Below are 19,205 nucleotides of genomic sequence, written 5' to 3'. Positions count from 1 at the left end.
CACACACACACACACACACACACACACACACACACACACACACACACTAGGTTTACATTATTAATCCAATTAAAGCAAGCATTTTAGTTTACCCCGTAGAATTTCTTAACAAATCCCATTTATTTTTTGGGTAATTCCATTTGCAGCAGAGAAGAAGTTCTAAGGCGGATTTTGCATTTGATATACAGTTGCATCATTTTAGAATTGCCTTGACCCTTGACTTTTTTCGTCGCGATAAGTGCAACGCGAATGTCTGTCCTCGTTACTTTCGTTATGAGGCTTCGTATGGTCTGAAGATAACACTTTCGGGTATGTATAGTCAGTACGTTCGTTTGTGTCAGATTTGTTATCCGTTCTCAATGCAAAGCATCGACAATTGTTTCTGATTCCTAGGAGCTCAATCATGCCGATTAGGATAAATTGAGCACAATGATACAATACTTCTGATTGTAATTGTGATAATTATGGCATTGTACAAGCATTATAATTGAAGCCCTGTAAAATAAACAAAATTCTGTATTCCACAGAATGTCATTACATATTACATTTTAAAAATTAAAAGAAAGAAAAACAACAGTGTTAATTCTTTGACTGTCAATGACGGAAATATCCGCACATTAAAAAAAGATACTTATACCTAGAGCAATTAGAACGGGGTACTATATTTTTATATTTTTGGGGTCACTGAATCAAATCTGAAATAAAAATTGTGAAATTTAAAATGGCGAGGAAGAATGTTATTTCCGGGGCCCCTTAATTTGATAGGTGTATTTGATGCATCTTTCGCTGAGAAAAAGAATGCCGCAAACCACAATGCGCTACGATGCATAGTTTTCGAGATATCGATTTTTAAATGTAATAATAAAAAATTTTTAATGTAATGTAATAAATATGTGTATTCAGGAAATTAATAGAGAATATATAATGTTTCATTATGTATATGTATATATATAAACAAGCTCGTAAAGCACGCCACGAACCCATGTGACAACTCGTCTCGCGTGAAAAGTGTATGCGTGGAGGCAGTAGGTTCCGCCCCCTTGCGGGGGGCTCCACTACTATTAAACTAGACACATAGTGTGTCTTGCAAAGTACATGCGTGAACTTTCCACGCGTGGTAAATTGCAAACCCATGTAACACCATACAACAATAAATATTGCTATTATTACATTTAAAAATCGATATCTCGAAAACTATGCATCGTAGTGCATTGTGGTTTGCAGCATTCTTTTTCTCAGTGAAAGATCTATCAAATACACCTATTAAATTGAGGGGCCCTGGAAATAACATTATCCCCAATGGCGGATCTAATATTGCGAAAATGTAAGAAATTGTTTAATTTGCATGAACATTTGATTTCAAAAGTTATTGAAACCTCTGATTTCAAATTCAAAATAAAAATTCAAGAATTTAAAATGACAAATTTAATATGATGGACAAAAAATTCAAAATATGGTTCAATTTGCATAAAAAAAAGTATTTTTGAAGCCGCTAATTCTGTTTTAAAAAGTGAAATTTGTTAATTCAAAAATTTTGATTTTGAATTTGAGAACAGCGAGAAACTCTTAATACAAATTTGTAGATGCGAATCGGACGAATTGTTGGATCTGCCATTTTAAATGTTGAAATTTTTATCTCAGATTTAGATTCAGCGACTCAGAAAAACTCCCAGAAAGTATCCTTTTTATAATTTTATTAACTCTTTTGTTGAAAGCATTTTTTCGCCTAACAGCAAAAGGGTTGAATTGTTGCTCAAAATTGACTTGTTGCTTATTGGATTTACAATCCGATCCGGCAATCTGTCACTTGCCGAAGCGGAGGTCAATGGCACGTAGAGACGGTTGCGACGGAGAGAACTGGACTGAGACTACGTTCAACGCGAATCAGTACTATCGACACATCCGGAAGAGGAAAGACATAGTCGAGCAGGTTAATGTCGTTCTCCCTAACCCGCATTTTCCGCGTCGTAATACTCGCAATGAAAATCGAATGACACGAATCGCGCGATGTATGGATGTACGTCGTCGTAAAGTGGCAACCGGATCTCGTACGATGAACCGTGGACCTCTTTCTCTTCACGGCACCCTGTATATTCCGTACACGCAGCCAGGTGAGCTAACGGTGCTCCGGAGCGGTGAAGTAACGGACTCCGCCGCGGTTTGTCGTCGCTATACTTTTATTTTACGCGGATACTCCAACTTCCACGAGAATTATATATCGCGCTTCATCTGTTTCTCAAGCGACCAAACGATCGCTCGATATCCACGAGATTATTCTTTTTTTAGATCAGGACCGTTTAATCTTCTCACGTATTAGCATGAGGTTCAGTCGCTCTCGGAACTTAATAAACTTTTAGAGAGATGATCTCTCTAAAGTTACTGACTACCGGAGATGGAATAGCAATGACAATATTTTATCTTTGCAGTAGATTATGCAGTAGATTACTTCGACAATCATACACGCGTAATCGTATCGTTCTAAATATTTAGATTTTAATTAATAAAATTATTTATACATTCTATAATATACCTTAAATCTACCTTTATTGGAAAAATTTTTTGATAGTAGCTCAAAATGCGCAAGAGATTGTTCGACACATTGCGAATGAGATAAATCATTCGCAGGCATTAAACTATTCTTCCGCGACACACTCTCTCTCTCTCTCTCTCTCGTTCACATGCATACATGCATACATGCACACATGCGCCCGCCAGGTCGGAGTTTTCGGAATGAATGGCGGTGAAACATTTATATGCATCTGCGAGCGGTAATATGCACGGCGAACTAGTCAGCAGAACTTTCCATAACGCTGAATTAGTATTGAATCCAGATTTCGTTGTATACATTACCTGTATTTTTTGCGCGCAAATTATTGATTTTCAGAGGTCTATGCATGTTTGTGCATGGCGTCGAATGCAATTCAAATCGAGAGAATTGTAAATTCGTTCGAGGACAAAATAAACATTGAACGAGAGAAGAGTAGGTATACGTTGTCTTTCCGACGACGTGACTTATGTTGAACTCTTTTATTATCGCATCATTTTTCGTACAGATTTTTCTTAAATACATAAATAGTTTGCTTTGAATGTGGAATTGTTTACTAGATGGAATTTTTCTCCGAGTTTTTTTTTTGCGCGATCTTGCCGCGGTCTCCATTGCTCATGGAACATCCGCGTTATTATTGCTAATTTTCGCGATTGTGACATTGTAGTGCGATAAGACGTACGTCATGACGGATGCGCACTCGGATGTGAGATCAGCAACAATCCAATTAGATTGGATGCACACAGTGTTGATGACCCGATCTCTGAGCTGCGATGCTTTATTATATAGAGCGTAGAATGATTCTCCGAATGAAACATAGTAGGTTACGCGATAAATATTTATTATGCAACACGTGCATGGAAAGTGCCCCATTACGCACGCTACGCGTGCGTGATAGACCACTTTCCAGGCACTTGCAACATAAAATAGGGAGTGTAAGCCGTGTGTAAAGATGAAAATTCCCGGGTGCGGTTACCGCACTCGCCTTCGGCTCGTGCGTAAACTCCACACCCGGGAATTTTCATCTTATCTCACTTGTTACACAAATAACTATTAGCGCACCGAAGTGTTAGTAACATGTTATAGTAAAAAAAAAAGAGAAAATTATCACGAGTGACATTGGCGTTAACGTCGATACTTTTCGTCTGTTCTGGAGAACTTATTTCTGTTCATAAATCCATGTTTAATGACAAGTGCCATGGGAAGCATGCATCGCGAAATTGCGGCACACGAATGTGTTTCTTTTATAATGATAAAAGATCGTAGGACGAGAGATGGACAAATCGATAGCCGATCGGAATCGAAATATTTGACATTCTTCGAAATATGCACTCGCCGCGAGATGAACCGACGATAAATATTAAAACGCACCGGTTATGAAAGGCAAACGACGGTGGCACGCAGAGAGAAGGAAGGTCGTCGAACCATCGTCACTCTCAAACTCGTTTCCGCGGATGACTCGCGAGGAATTCAGCAACGGAATATCTCTTACCTAATTGTTCTTATATCATTCGTTACGCTACGCTTTTTTATGAATCGGTAAATCAAAAGCCTTTCGCTGAACCTGCCGACTCGCGCCTGACGCCTTTGCGAGAAAATAAAAATTGTTTGCGTTTGGTAACAAGCAATTATAGAGGATGGGCAATATACATAACTGATTTGTGTTTTTATTAACTTTTAGATGAAATAAAGAGCAACAGATTTTTTAATCTAAATCGTCTGTTAAAACTTGAAAATTACGCGTGGAATATATAATGTCTTACAGATGTGCGCCTTTTAATGTCGCACAAACTCGAGCTCTCTTGATCACATTTTTTATCACATTTTGGTAGATCTCGGGAGGAGGTATATTTATAATAGTTTCTCGAATAGTGTCCTTTAGCTACTCAATCGTGCTTAGTTCATTGGCATATACATTATCTTTAAGTTATTCCCATAAAAAAAGTCCAGTGCTGTTAAGTCAGGCGATCTCGGCGGCCAGATGATATCGCCAAGACAGGAAATTAACCACCCCGGGAACATTTTCTTCAAAATGTCCATTTGGACTTTGACTGTTTGACAAGTATGGACGCAATTGTAAATCATTTTTTAAGATAATGTGTAAAAATAATGCCCAATTCCTGGGCACGACGTCTGGTAGAGGTCTCGGGGTTTTCGGCAATATTTTCACGAACTCTTTCAAAGTTTTTTGGTGTGCAAACAGCTAGGTGGGGCACTATCGACCAGACACCATGCATCACTATCGCTGACATCATCACTGACTTGTTCACATTTTGCCACTAATTAACGAACTGTATTGATATTTGGCACATTATTCCGAAATCTTGACGTAACTTGCGTAAAGTCACAGTCGTTGACGAATTATTTTGATAAAACGTTTTTACAATGCATATACGCGCTGTTACACCGGGTAGCGTTCCATAATTAATTTTCCACGTGTGCTCTCTAAAACTGCCAAAGCGCTGCTAACAAAAATGCATACATTCAAAACAGCGGCTTATTCAAATCAATTAGTTGTATTGCTCATTCTGTGCAAATAAAAAAAATAATAAAAGAGGAATTAATGATAAGACAGGATTAAAAACATCGATTGAAAATTTATTATTTTAAAATAGATTTTTGCCTTAGTTTTGAGGCTTAAAAATGTTCTGTAATATAGCATTTTGATCGACAAAAGAAAGTGCACGATTGTGCTATACAATGCCACACAATAAAAAAATCGCAGAAACGCGCCGACGCGTGCTACTAGATATAATACGATTCTTTGTGCTAGCTGAAAGAGAGTGCAAATAGTAATTAAACAAAGATAATAAGTAGGCTATCGCAGATCAGTGAAAGTCTATCCGGATACTGATGAGTATAGGAGAAAAGTTGGCACTCTATTCATTTACCGCGGGACAATAATACCTTGATAAGAAGAAAATTTATATTTATATATATTTCCCTTTCTGATTACGTAATCAGTTAGGTATGCTTTTTGATTCTTTCACTTAGAAAGTTTCTCGCGGCAACTTCTCTATTAAAATTAATGATGTACACTTTTTTATGTATTGTTACTCGATAAAAGCTTTGCAGTGACAAGCGTTTGATTTGTTATTCGCAATAGACAATATATGTTTTTTAATTACGATATCTTAAATTATTCAAAGACGTGGAATAATGTAATAAACGTATATTACAAGCATAAACTCACGTGTATAACTCTTGTATAAAAATAGAGATATTTTTTATTCACACAAAAATCAATAAATCTTAATATTTCTATTGCCTTATTTATTGATTTAACATTTCAATTACACAGTTTATTCTTTAATTTTTTAATGTAAACAAAAGATTTTATTCAACGTTTCTTTTCTTATCAAAGATCTGTCACCATTTTTTTAGTCTTATATACAATAATCATCGAATGTGCTATATTCTCGAACTTTATACCATACTGGCATGAATTGAATTCTTCAATCTAAGCACTTCTTGTCTTTATACACGTCTCTGAAGAAATTTGGTGTGAGACTTTATTCTAGGTGTGATAAAATATTTTTATAATACTTTCAATTCTTGAGGGCTTCAGGTGAACTTTCGTAACATATCGTATGGTTCTAATCAGGAGTACAGCGTTTATTTCAGTCGAAGTGTTCTCGAAAAGCGCGACGGTGTAATCGCGGCGGATATTTTTAACAGCCAGGAAATCAGACTCCATATCATCGGCCGACGATTTGCAAGCTGCCGGTGGAAGTCTTACATATTTAACAATGACTCACATTTCCAGGAGTGTAACTCACCCCCTTTCTCACCCACAATGTACCGCGCCATTTTTTGCCTCCCCGTTCGAGAGCGACTGTCTCTTCCTGATATGACGTGCTTTATCAAATTTCTCTTTCTTTTTTTCTTCTGTTTGACACTGCCATTTTTACGCGAAATCACCGTAATTTTCCGTTTGTTTCGGTTCTTTTATTCTCGAGAGCAACGATGGCTATAATGATTCGTACAAGACTACTTTGAGGTTTTACTTGACGCTGAGTGATCCCGCAGTATTTTCAAAGTCTTTTCTCAAAAGTAAGACATTAAATGATACGCTAATAAAAAAAGATAATCGGTAAGACTGGAGTTTCGAAGAGCTCGGCATAAATATGATGCTCGGCGACAAATTGCAACAAACGAATAGTAATTGCTATAATCAGATATGCGCAACGATGCGAAGAAGAAATAACGATTTAGTTATCTCGAGCTAGCCGTGTGTTCGGTCGACGATAAGGTAATGATTTTATTGAACAAATTAGAGGTGTAAGATAAACACAGACTCACTACGGAATGGGATATACTATATTAGCGTTTTAATGAGACTGTTCCCTTCGGCGTCCTGTATCAGTTCGAGTCTTGATCAATGTCATAAGGCCTCTTTGACTAACGGTTCAACGTTCGGGAAAAAAATCTCTTGAACACGATATTTGACCTTAATGAGCTGCTCGTATTTCACACGTACGCACCTTGCAATGGTAATGTTCTTTATTATACTACTTTTTTGTTTGGAATGAAATTTTTGTTATTGCATTAAAATGCATCGGTGTAGAACTGATAGAAGAACCGTGCTATCTGCGACTTATCTTTTTCTTCTTTCTCTTACATGAATACAAATAAAAACAAGTTTCGTGTAAAATAAATAAGCTATACGTTAGATACGCTACTGATTACTGAACTATAATTATGAAGTAATTTAGCGATTGCTCCAAGATATACATATAAATGTTCAGATTATTTTTAGAACGGTGGGACATGTTAATAAATTGAAGAAACTCAGCTATTAATCATTATGTGATGTCCAGCGGAAAATAAACTTCTCTCGTGCAAGGAGCAACGGTCAAGTGTAACTATGGCCTTGAGTCAAGCTCGAGCCGTTTCCGGAAGAGGTTAATACCCGAAACGCATCGTTGCCTCTTAGGGTTGGAGCGTGTCGTGAATGGTTTAAGTTTTCCACGCTTCGTGCAAGAAATCAGCCGTTCGGTCGATGTTTCTATTTATTTCCGAGCTCTCGTAACTTTGAAGGTCGCAGGAACTCGGGCTTGGATAATGTTATTAAATTTATCGATCGCCCTGTAACTCGTATCGTAATATGGTGGGTGACCGATAACATCAAGGAAAAAAAAATTCATTCGCCAATCATTTCTATTAAAGTTTAATAGTCTCAGCTGTGGAGCCGCGATATTCTTTTATCTTCATTTTCTTCGGTAAAAGAAGAAAAAGATTTACAGATTTTAATTTACGCGGAAGAGATATTAGAATGTCACGTTTATATATAAAAACGCTCGCGTTTATTTCGATCGGAAATCGCGCGAAAAAGTAAATGGCCGCATTCAGGAAACACAACTGTTGAGTGAGTGGTCAGCGATTCTTTAATATGATTGGTTTTTACCTTTGGTTCTTCTCCGGATCTAAGTGTAAGAACCAATCATAATGAGCGCTCACTCAACAGTCGTGTTGCCTGAACGCGGCCAATAAGAGAAAAGCCTCATTTTTTTTACGCCTCATTTTTTTAATACGTACGTTTATTGGACGAGAGTGGAATTATCTCTTTTTGCGTTATACTTTTGGCATTTCCATCATACATATAATTCTGTCGCTATTTTGCCGCGTCGTGCCGAATCATGGCACGTTTGTCGGTCAATTAAAAAGTCTACGGCACGATCTCACCTCACCGGCGCGGTCCGGGGAACGCAGAAGAAGAGGCGGAACGCATGTCGGTGAACGTCCGCGGGGGGTCGTCGACCCAGGTCGACCACCAACCGGAGGAGAAGGCGAAGGAAGAAGAGGAGGAAGTGGAGGTGGAGGTGGAGGTGGAGGTGGAGGTGGAAATGGAAATGGAAATGGAGGTGATCTTAGTCGTCTTCTTCGGCTTTAACGCCGAGTTGTCTTTTGCGCCATTTCCAGACGGCAGTGGTGGCAGCCATCACTTGCCTCCGTCCTTGATACTCGTGCTGAAAACCCTGGTCTGTACGATTATCTCGATAATACGATGCCGTCACCGAACCTTGAAGCCGAAAGGTCGTCTCGGCCGTTGGCGCGATTTAAACATTACATGGTTCCTCCTTGATACGGTCCCCTAGTAGGAAAGCTCGATATATCGCCAGGTCGTCGTGAAAAAAAAAAAACCAAAGAGGTTCTTGTAAAGATGTTCTTGCCTTTGGTTTCATCTTTTATATTCGATTTAACATCCATATTGAGTATTTATTAATTGTCTTTTTAATCTTTCTTCTTAATGGATGTGCTAACTTTGAAGATACGATGTAAAGACGTGCAAAGGCGAACAATTTGAATAATAACAGAAAAAGAAAACATTATATATAACATGTAACACGTAACATTTTTCACGTTGATGTCTTGAATAATAACAATGAAGATTTTTCGCTTGTGTAATGTTCGATGGAGTACTTGCTCTTGGGATAAGATCTTTATACATTGCTAAGGTTTTTTAATTTCCCGATCCACTGACGCTTGTCTTGGCTAAAGCTTCGAAACTCGCATTTAGATTTTAACAAATTGATATGATATACTCTGCAATTATTGGCCATTTAGATGGAATGTTTCAATTGGCGATTCTTATGTCTGTTCTGCTTTCAACCGACAATAGATTCTTCCCTATCCCAAATGTATCGGTAACAAGTCTTCCGAACTCTATTCTGAGGCAATCAACAGCGCTATATCGTCGTTGCGGTTTTAATGGAATTATTTCTTGATAATCTGTGAACCTCATTCATTTAACTTTATATTCTCAATATGAAACTAGCAGAAATCGTAATTGCACGTATCGCCACTCAAATATCGAGGTATCTGCGAAAATTGAAACTACTGCAAAAAATTTTATTAATTTTCAAGAACAAATTACTTTCGTTACGAACGTTAGCGTTATTAAAAGAAGAAACCTTTCTTCGCGTTATAATTAATCCTTTTTGTTTTTCTTCTTTCAGCAACTGTTCCGCAGTCAGCCGCAAGGCGCAACTCCGCAGCAGCTACAACTTCTGCAGCAGCAACAGCAGCAGCAGCAGCAACAGTACCTAGCCGCGTCCCAAGCGCAACAGCAACAGCAGCAGCAACAGCAACAGAACTTTCCTACGGCTCCTTACACCGTTATCAGCGGTCAAGAGCCTTATGTAGGGGCGCTGATAGCTGGCGCACCCCCCGTCGTACCGCAGTACTATGGTGTCGGGCCCTGGGTCTATCCGGCCGGATTGCTGCCGCAGGCACCACCCCAGGCGGCCGCGCCACCGCCACCTCGGCGACCGCTCACCCCTTCTTCGGCAGCGGCCGCGGCCGCCGCCGCGCAGGATACCGCCAACAATCTGGCACAAACGGTGAGTCAGCCTCCGACATTAGTCGTCAAGATCCGTAAAAAATAGAAGAAAGCAGAAGAAATGACAATTTTCTTGATCACGCGTTTGCAAATAAAAATGGAAGACATCTCTTTGCCGTGATTTGGTTCCGAGGAACATCTTCTCGGAGAACATGTAGCTAAATTTATCTTTAACTGTTCAAAAATTCAAGAAATGGGAATTTTGCTATTTTTTTTAAGGACATCTCTTTATGGAGTTTGTTTTTAAATTCCCGAGGTTACGAAGGTGCACACGTTGCGCATTTTTCGAAATAAATCGAATCACGCGTATATAGGTACTGTGAGTACCGCGATGATACATGATCGTTAAATAAAGGGGCTAAATTTAGGCTTGATGGCGGGATATAGATAGAGAACTCACGAATTAGCGCGAATTAGATGTGTTTCTAATTCTGTGAAAGCTATTTTCTCGCTCGCCCGTTCCCGTGAGTGGCCGATGATTGTTTTTGCTTGATATAAGACGTGGAGCTGCGTTCGTTGTACCAATTAGAGATTGCCACATTGTCTTTCTAGATATTTTACTACTGTGACAAGTGGAGGAGAAGGTAGGAACGCGCGGCTGTGATGTTCCCGACTTGTAAAATTAGACGTTCAATTTGGAGCGAGTTACGTTTATTGTATTTATGGGTAGCGATACAAATGAACGCGACAGAAATCTTGGTGATTCACACGGAGCTTGCATAAACAGTCGGACATTTCAGATTATTACATATTTTCTGAAAGAAATTGAGCTCAAACCTTACATGGCTGAAGATAGAACTCTGAAGACACGTACTTCTTTTTACGAGAGCTACAAGAAGCTATTTAAATTCAATCTTCTTAATTTTTATTTTCTAGTTTCTCCAAGTTCTATTATTGATTGACTTTGAATGATTGATCAACATTTTGGTTAGCATGGTTTATTAATGTATCGCAATTAATCTTTCCGCAGGTACAGGGTCAGTATCAGGTGATACCGGCTTATTACGATCAGAACGGTTCCATCGTTATGGGAGGCGTGCGCGGACTAAGTTCGGCGGCGACCCCTATGAGATTAGTTAGTCCTGCACCAGTTCTCGTGAACAGAGCCCCGTCTCAACCACCACCAGGTCCACCGGCACCACCACCAAACCTATATTCTCAACCGACCCCGACATCGCATAGCAACGCTACACCCGGCGAATGCCTAGGTGAGTCTAACGGAAATCCGTTTTGCCGTACTACCACCGTTCTCTTTGTAAACACACCTGTAAGAAGTCTTGTAAAATCATACTGTGTGTAACATCTTGTAAAGACTATCCCTCATTCCTTCTTCCCTTGTCGTGTAATACGTGTGTAATGCATGTCTGTGTGCTACGAAACGAAATTATATGACGGTTGTCCGATTATAATACGTTAACGTGTGCCATTATCGTTAATGTCTGTTAGTGATATCACTTTGTTGTTCACGGTTGACTTGTCCGTTCCCTGTAAATACGCGTAAAATACACTCGACACAATGTAATATTGCAACCAGAAAAAAACGAGAGGATATATATATACCATTGATGGCACGATTCTGTGTGTCGTAGATAAGCGTATGCGCGACGATAGAGTAACAAAAGAGGACAGTGCCTATGCCCGTCCACAAAATAAAAGGGTACCGTGCGCAATAGCAGAGAGAAGATAATTTTACTAGTTTGTCGCATCTAAAGAATCGTCGGATTTCGAGTGATTAAATTTAACCTTCCGTCTGTACGTTTTTTTTTGCACCCTCGGAGTGTACGTGGGTCTCTCAAATTTGACGCTATTTTTCCCTACTTTAAAGTATTTAAAAAAATCAGAAAAAATTCACAAAACTGTCTGTCTACATTGTAGTTGACGATTTTATAGTCATTTTGATGAACATTGTTTATTTAATAGAAGAAAGTTCGAAACCTCGCTATCGCATATTAGGAGCTTATCTCATAATAGGGGACTTGGATAAAGTTCCAAAAACGGCCGCCTTCCGATTTTGATGAAACTTTGTGAAAAGCTTTGTTTTAGGTTAAAATGAAAGCCCTTAAAAGGAATTTTGGCGACTTCTATGATAAAGCCATTTTTTAAGATAAAATGATAAAAAATATACGAAGACCTTTATAATTCTACGGGATGTTATAGCCTCTCCCCCGCAAGCGATGGGGGGGGGGGGATGAACCTCGGTTTGCGTGAAAAGTGTATGCGTGGAGGCAGTAGGTTCCGCCTCCCTGCGGGGGCTGCACATCTTTTAAACTAGACACATAGTGTGCCTTACAAAGTACATGCGTGAACTTTTTACGCGTGGAAAGTTAATATGAATTTTTAAATAATACTTTAATTGTGTGTGTATAAACAGTACACACGTAAGCGAGGGAGGGGCTACCGCACTTCCCCCGAAAGCAGGGGGGGTGGGGGTGAACCTCGGTTCGCGTGAAAAGTGTATGCGTGGAAGCAGTAGGTTCTTGCCATAATATTGAAAAAAAGCTTCATTTTAAGTCGTATCAGTCTTGCAACAACGATTGACAAAAGATGACTGATAGAATATGAGCACAAACACGCCAAATAGACCGAATACTACAGAATGTAAATAATCAAGGTCAGAAGCTAGTATGTATATATATTACAGTTAAAACCCGAAATCCGTCAAAACCCGAATTTACTGGTAAATTCTAGTTTTAACTAATTGTTAGTTAAAACTAGAATTTACCAGTAAATTCGGGTTTTGACGAATTTCGGGTTTTAACTGTAACATATATATAAACGAGCTTGTAAAGCACGCCACGAACCCATGTGACAACTTGTCTCGCGTGGAAAGTGTATGCGTGAACTATTTCGACATATATATTAGTCATTTATGCCTTTTATGCCAATAGAAGACACAGTGTGCCTTCAATACATGTGTATAATAAACAGTACACAAATAGGCGGGGGAGGGGCTCCGTCTACGGCGGAGCCTCTTTCCCCGCATAATAAAACTAAACAAACTCCCAGCGTGATACCTAACTGCTTGAATTAAGATGCTTGATTATTGGCTCACTCTTGCAAAAATGTTAAAAAAGTTGCTAAACTTTGGAGTTGCAAAAAATCCTTTTGTATATGTCTTTTTTATCTAAAAGGAACCTATTTACAAAGTTTTACCTAAATCGGGGCACGGACATTTTCGGGAGAAACCCTATATTTTTTATTTAAAAAAAAGGCTTTATTATAGGAGTCGCCAAAATTTCTTTTAAGGGCTTTTATTTTAACCCAAAACGAAGCTTTTCACAAAGTTTCATCGAAATCGGAGGTCAGCCGTTTTTGGAACTCCACCCGGGGACTTTCGGTTGGAGTTATTAAAGAACGGTTATTAAAACGTGAAAAAATAAATACCGCTACACAAAGAGTTCAACATTTGGAATACGAACTTGAAAACGTGTTTTTTTTAATATCTTTAATAAATTATTAAATATCTTTATTAAATTTTCTGTTTAATCAATATTATTTTATATTTGCTACTTTACTTTAATTATTTTAAAGATATGAATGATACAACTAATTGCTTACGATTGTGCATATATCTTTCCTCGGAAATTATCTACGATACGATCGCGGCGCAGAATCGATGTTTTGGCTCAAAATTCGACTTCTTCCGAGCTTTCCTATACGATGCCCACGTTCGCGGATACGCGATTGCGATATGTAGATTGCTAGGCTTTTCATAGACGGTGTAAGGCTCGGTAACATACGCTAATCAACACTTACGACGACTAAGAAAGCGCGTGTGGGTTGCGGGCTTTTGGTGCAGGTCTGGCGGCGTGCAGCGCAGCAGCGGTGGTCGCGCAAGCTCAGGCAGTTGCGGTGCAACAGGCGCAGCAGCAAGGTTCTGGACTTGCCGCGGGTTTAGCGGCTCTAGGATACGGCGGCTCCCCGCTCGGAGCATTGGGCTCGCCTGCCCAACTGCAGAATACAGGTATATGACCCCCGATCGTGCTCGATCCTCCTCCTCCATCCCACTTTATTCTTCATCCTTATCCACGTCCTCATTCTCCTCTTCCTCCTCATCCCAATCCCCCTCTCCCTCTCCTTCTCTTCGGGCACCTTGCTCTCGGCGAATTCTCTCTATTCTCCAGGAAAACGGCGCTTTCTTGATTCCTTAAACCCGCGGATTTTTTCAGGCGAAAAACTGAATGGTGTATCTGTACTCCTGAAAACCAGATACTTACGGAACCTTCCGTGAATTCATAACATGTATATATGTGTAATTTGCGGTTTTTAAGGATATGGATTAGAAACGAACTCTTCAATTTCTGTAGTTATCTTGTACATATTACTTAATAACGATAATTTTTAAAGTGCTAAGGAAATGTAAAATAAATATGATCCCGCGTATGAAAAACCTGTCTAGTAACTGATCAAATTAAAGAAAAAGAAACGGGGAAAAAATAGATTACTGCGTACGTTGTAATTGTTCGGTAATTGCATAGTACGGTAGAAAGACATGGGTCAATCCCTTGTGTTAAAGTACTGTATATAGAAATATGTATATTTTACTTTATCTCGTTATGGAAAAAGAGACATTCTTTGAAATATTGAGCTTATCAACTCGAGTATTTTTTTCCTGGGACCGGAGAAATTTCTTTTGGCTCTCTATATTGGTGGTGTGTAACGGATTTTTATGTACAAAAAAGAGAATGAAAAATAACGTAAGGTGTTTGCATGCTTTATACAACCTAATTGATTTGTACTTTCGTGTTGAATATAGCCAACTCTCTTTCAGCTACGTGCCTTTCTCAGTAGAGCGTTTGTGTCGATTTGTTGATTATCGCAATTCTTTTGATCGTCACGTCTCTTGTATATGCTCGATACCAGTTGCCCTCGAGCATCTTGTGTAAAGATGACGGTGTCCGTCTTGTGTGCAGGTTTAGGCCTCGGTGCGTCTTCAACCGGCAGACGAGATTCCTTTGATAGAAATACTTCAGCCTTCAGTCCAAGCTTGGAATATAGCCGGGCGAAGTGGCCTCAGAGTTACGGCGCCCTCGGTAAGAACCGTTTTGTTGTGTGTGAAATGTACTTTGATATACGGGGTGTAGGGCGTCTAGAATGATACGTTCGAATGTCCCCGTTGCGCAGAAAACGTATGGAGAGGTGTAAATGATAATGAAAGTTGAAATAGCCTCGTTTTTTGTCGGCTTTTCTTATCGTCTCATTTCCCCGTATGTTCAACGTGTAGCGAGGATACTTTCGAGGATTCAAGTGTTCCGTTTTAGACGCCTGTACACGACGGCTATGAGGCATCTCGGAATCGCCATAGACGCTCGATTATCTATGTTGTACATTGTGTCTTAATAATATATTGTAATCCATTTGTACACATGCCTTTTGTATACATAACTCAGCTATGATAACAACACTACCCTTCTCTCTAAACTGATCCCGACGTATAAATTATGTTACATCCTAATGCTTGAAAACGTCTTAATTGGGAATGAGTAAACGCCCGCAAGGATGACTGTTTTGTCAGAGAGCGATCACACAGTGTACCTACGTCACTTTAATTTGTAGCGATTTTAACATAATACCCCCCCACGGGATTAGACTTAGCCTCTATACAGTTGTACACTGTTGTACATTGCTTCTGTACAAAAATTGTACAGCGCATCATTCACGATCAGTGAGATAAGAAGTACTATTTTCTCTAGATACAGGTACCTGGGACAGAGTGTATTTAGCTACAAATGCAGGTACTTCCTGCAAAGAATATACAGACACAGGTACAGATACAGATCGAGCATAACTAGATACGAGTGCTCATCTTATTCTTCATGTAATTTCAGAAAATTTGGAGTTGATTTTTGTTTAACGAATATGTCCAATAATTAGTGGAATTTTGTTAATTAATTATAATAGTAATTAATAATAAGAGACTTATGCATTGGAATTTCTAAGCTTCTCAGTAGTCGAAATAATTAATCTTATTTATTTGATTTAATCCTTAAATGACCAGTGGGGTCCAGCGGACCCCAGACCCTTTAGAATGAAATGTTTTGAAATGTTCTTGCCAAAAATGGAGCTCATGCTTTCATTGATGATAGTTGAGTGATTGACCTACCCGTGTGTACACTTAGCAGTACTCAGTTTACTTAATTTTTTATGCTATGTCGAAATTGAAATTTGAACAATATTAGCATTTTATACTCTTCTCTAGATCTTGAACAACATTGAAAAAAATTGTCATAACTAAAGATAAAAAAATCAATGAGTAAGGAGACATTTTTCATGCTGGGGTCTTTTAGGCCCCTCAGTGAACTTACGAGATTCTTGAGAGGTGTGGCATTTAAGGGTTAAAATAGATATCGCTGTAGTAAAATTTTGTTTTTATTTATAAAGATATGTGATATTTGAAATCGAAGGTCGTCCGCAAATGACGACGACTTTTGATATTCGAGGACGAATCGACTCCAAATTGATTAAAGAATCTGTCATTAACCGCTTTGATTTGTCATGCAGGTACAGTTACCGCGTCACCGAGTCCCTTGGGCCTGTCATTAACACCACCGCCGACTTTAGGGGGATCTCTGGGTGGTCTTGTCGGAGGAGCCAGTCGAGTATCAGCAGCTCCTGGTGCTGAAGCCAAGTTCCGCGCCAGCGCGGTACCCACCCTAACAGCCAATGGAGTGTTTGGCTCTAGTAGTTCTCTGTTTCCCAATCTCGTAGGCAAGCCTGGCCGTGGAGGTGCTGCTAATATCAGCGATAAAAATTCCGGAGGACGATCCCGCCTATTGGAAGATTTTCGAAATAATCGGTAAAATTGATGGGATTTCTTACGGTTATAACATTTAAATTATGAGCTCGGCAACGAAATCATACATTTTTTTGCACTATTATAAAAATAAATTAATTCTCTTAAATGTCATCGTTTGTGAGTAGAATAGAAATCCGTCCGGTAAATCTGTTGTGACAAGGTTCTTTTTGTCTTGCTTTTTGTTTTTTATCTTGCTGAATGAAATTTTATCCACACGTATCTCCTCTGTTTTCTCTGAAAAACATATTTCTATAATTAATTAAGATACCTGTTAATTTAAGAAGATAAAGAAAGAGTCTTCAGCAGTCTTCAAATTCTAAGCGCAAATAGTGTGCGAAAAAAGAACATGATGCATATTGCGAGAATATATTACATATGATCTCTTGTTTTTGACGTGGTATATCGTAATCAGTAGCTTTATCCCAGTGCGCAGTTGCTCAATGCGCTAATAAATTATACGTGTTTTTTTCTCTTCAGTTTCCCGAGTCTTCAGTTACGCGATTTGGCTAATCACATAGTCGAGTTCAGTCAAGATCAGCATGGTTCGCGATTTATTCAGCAGAAATTGGAACGAGCTTCGGCTAGCGAGAAACAGCTCGTGTTTCAAGAGATCCTTTCCTCTGCATATTCCCTTATGACAGATGTCTTCGGCAATTACGTTATTCAGAAGTTCTTCGAATACGGCACACAGGAACAGAAATCGACTCTCGCCCAAAAGGTAAATTCCAGTACCGAAAAATTATTTTATCCAGGAGAATTTATTGGAACTAACTCACTGTAATTTATTTCGTGCAGAATATTTTTTTCTGTAAATTTCTATATACATTCTCAGAATGTAACCAGCCTTAGATTGTCAATAGATTTACTTAATCTTATTACTATATTGCTATTATTACTTTTAATCACGACTCTAGCTATATTAAATATGAGGAAAAATTTTGCGTGTCATCTGATCACCGTGATTACGCACTAGTCTGATATTTTATCAAATAATTATATTAAAGATATCTTATGAGTGTTTCTCCGTATTATAATTTTTTTCATTTATATCAGGTTCGCGGACATGTTTTACCACTGGCACTGCAAATGTATGGCTGCAGAGTTATACAGAAGGCTCTCGAGTCGATCGGACCGGAACAGCAACAGGAAATCGTACGGGAACTGGATGGGCATGTGTTGAAGTGCGTTAAGGATCAAAACGGGAATCACGTTGTACAAAAATGCATCGAGTGCGTTGAACCGCGAGCATTGCAGTTCGTGATAGGAGCTTTTGCGGGACAGGTATACTCTCTGAGTACTCATCCGTATGGCTGCCGAGTGATCCAACGTATCCTCGAGCATTGCACTCCTGAACAAACTCAAGGAATCCTGCAAGAGTTGCACAATTCCACTGACCAACTAATTCAGGATCAATATGGCAATTACGTCATTCAACATGTGCTTGGTAAATATCATTTTTTTCATATCAATGTGATTATCAGAATTAAAGATTTTTTAGATGAAACCAATTTAAAGATTTCAATACATTATTGATTGATGATTGACGATATAAATGTATTATTATTAGTAAAAGTAATATGGTATTTGTATTATCTTTATCTTCTAAATATTCTTATTATTACATATCGCTATTACTATTCATGAAAATGAACATTGCTATACTATTTACATTACTATTAATTTAACTCAAATCTTATTGCAGTCGAATCCTCGTTAACTCGAAAACCTTTATAATTTGAATTTTTTTCATTCCTTTGAAAAACCCTCTATAAGTCGAAGAAAAAGAGATTAACTCGAAGTATTTTTCCGGCGTACCAATTATACTTTAGTTTACCTCTATAAGAATTGTTTTGAGATATAGAGGTTAATATTATAAATTGACCTCTGTATCTTGAATTTTGATCAATAAAACCTTTATAACTCAAAGTAAAAAGATTTTACATCAGCTTCTCTATATGCATCTTTATAAATAAATATGAATTTACTTCTTTAAAATGATTAAAGTTATTAAAATTTTTTTGTTACTCTGTTTTTTTGCGGTAACTTTTAGTTATTTATGTATAATTTCAAAACCTTTATAAGTCGAATTTTTTTCACACTTTTATAACTCGAAATCTTGATAACTCGAAATACTTAATAACTCGAATTATTTTCTGCTCCTTTGAGGTTCGAGTTGGCGAGGTTCGACTGAATATGTCAATATGAATAATGATATTTACTTATATTTTTCATAGAACACGGTAAGCCAGAAGATAAAGCGCAATTAATCAGCAGCGTTAGAGGCAAAGTACTCGCTCTTTCCCAGCACAAGTTTGCGAGCAATGTCGTTGAAAAATGCGTGACTCATGCTACAAGACAGGAACGCGCTGTACTGATTGAAGAAGTTTGCGGCTTCAACGACAAGTGAGTGCGCTTTCGTATTGAATGCATTTTTAGGGGATTTAAATCGAATGTTCTCGAAAGCCTAATGATTGTTTTTTTTTTCTCTTCTCATCGCGCAGTGCGCTGAACGTGATGATGAA

General features: G+C 38.5%; 1 protein-coding gene across 1 annotated transcript; it reads left to right on the top strand.

The window, feature by feature from the left end:
• Positions 1-8,274: 8,274 nt before the first annotated feature.
• On the top strand, positions 8,275-19,200 carry LOC112462389 (maternal protein pumilio-like; the record flags this gene model as incomplete). The annotated part of the gene is made up of 11 exons (XM_025028134.1): positions 8,275-8,526; positions 9,505-9,888; positions 10,858-11,095; positions 13,687-13,851; positions 14,801-14,920; positions 15,581-15,652; positions 16,389-16,683; positions 17,161-17,401; positions 17,737-18,127; positions 18,918-19,086; positions 19,185-19,200. Coding segments are annotated over exons 1-11 (2,343 nt in total), but the record flags the coding sequence as incomplete, so codon positions are not given.
• Positions 19,201-19,205: the final 5 nt, after the last annotated feature.

This window comes from Temnothorax curvispinosus, unplaced genomic scaffold, assembly GCF_003070985.1.
Source record: "Temnothorax curvispinosus isolate PA1 unplaced genomic scaffold, ASM307098v1 QBEX01012350.1, whole genome shotgun sequence".
Lineage (NCBI taxonomy): Eukaryota > Metazoa > Arthropoda > Insecta > Hymenoptera > Formicidae > Temnothorax > Temnothorax curvispinosus.
The sequence above is the reverse complement of the archived record's forward strand: the minus strand, read 5'-3'. Positions and strand labels throughout refer to the sequence as shown.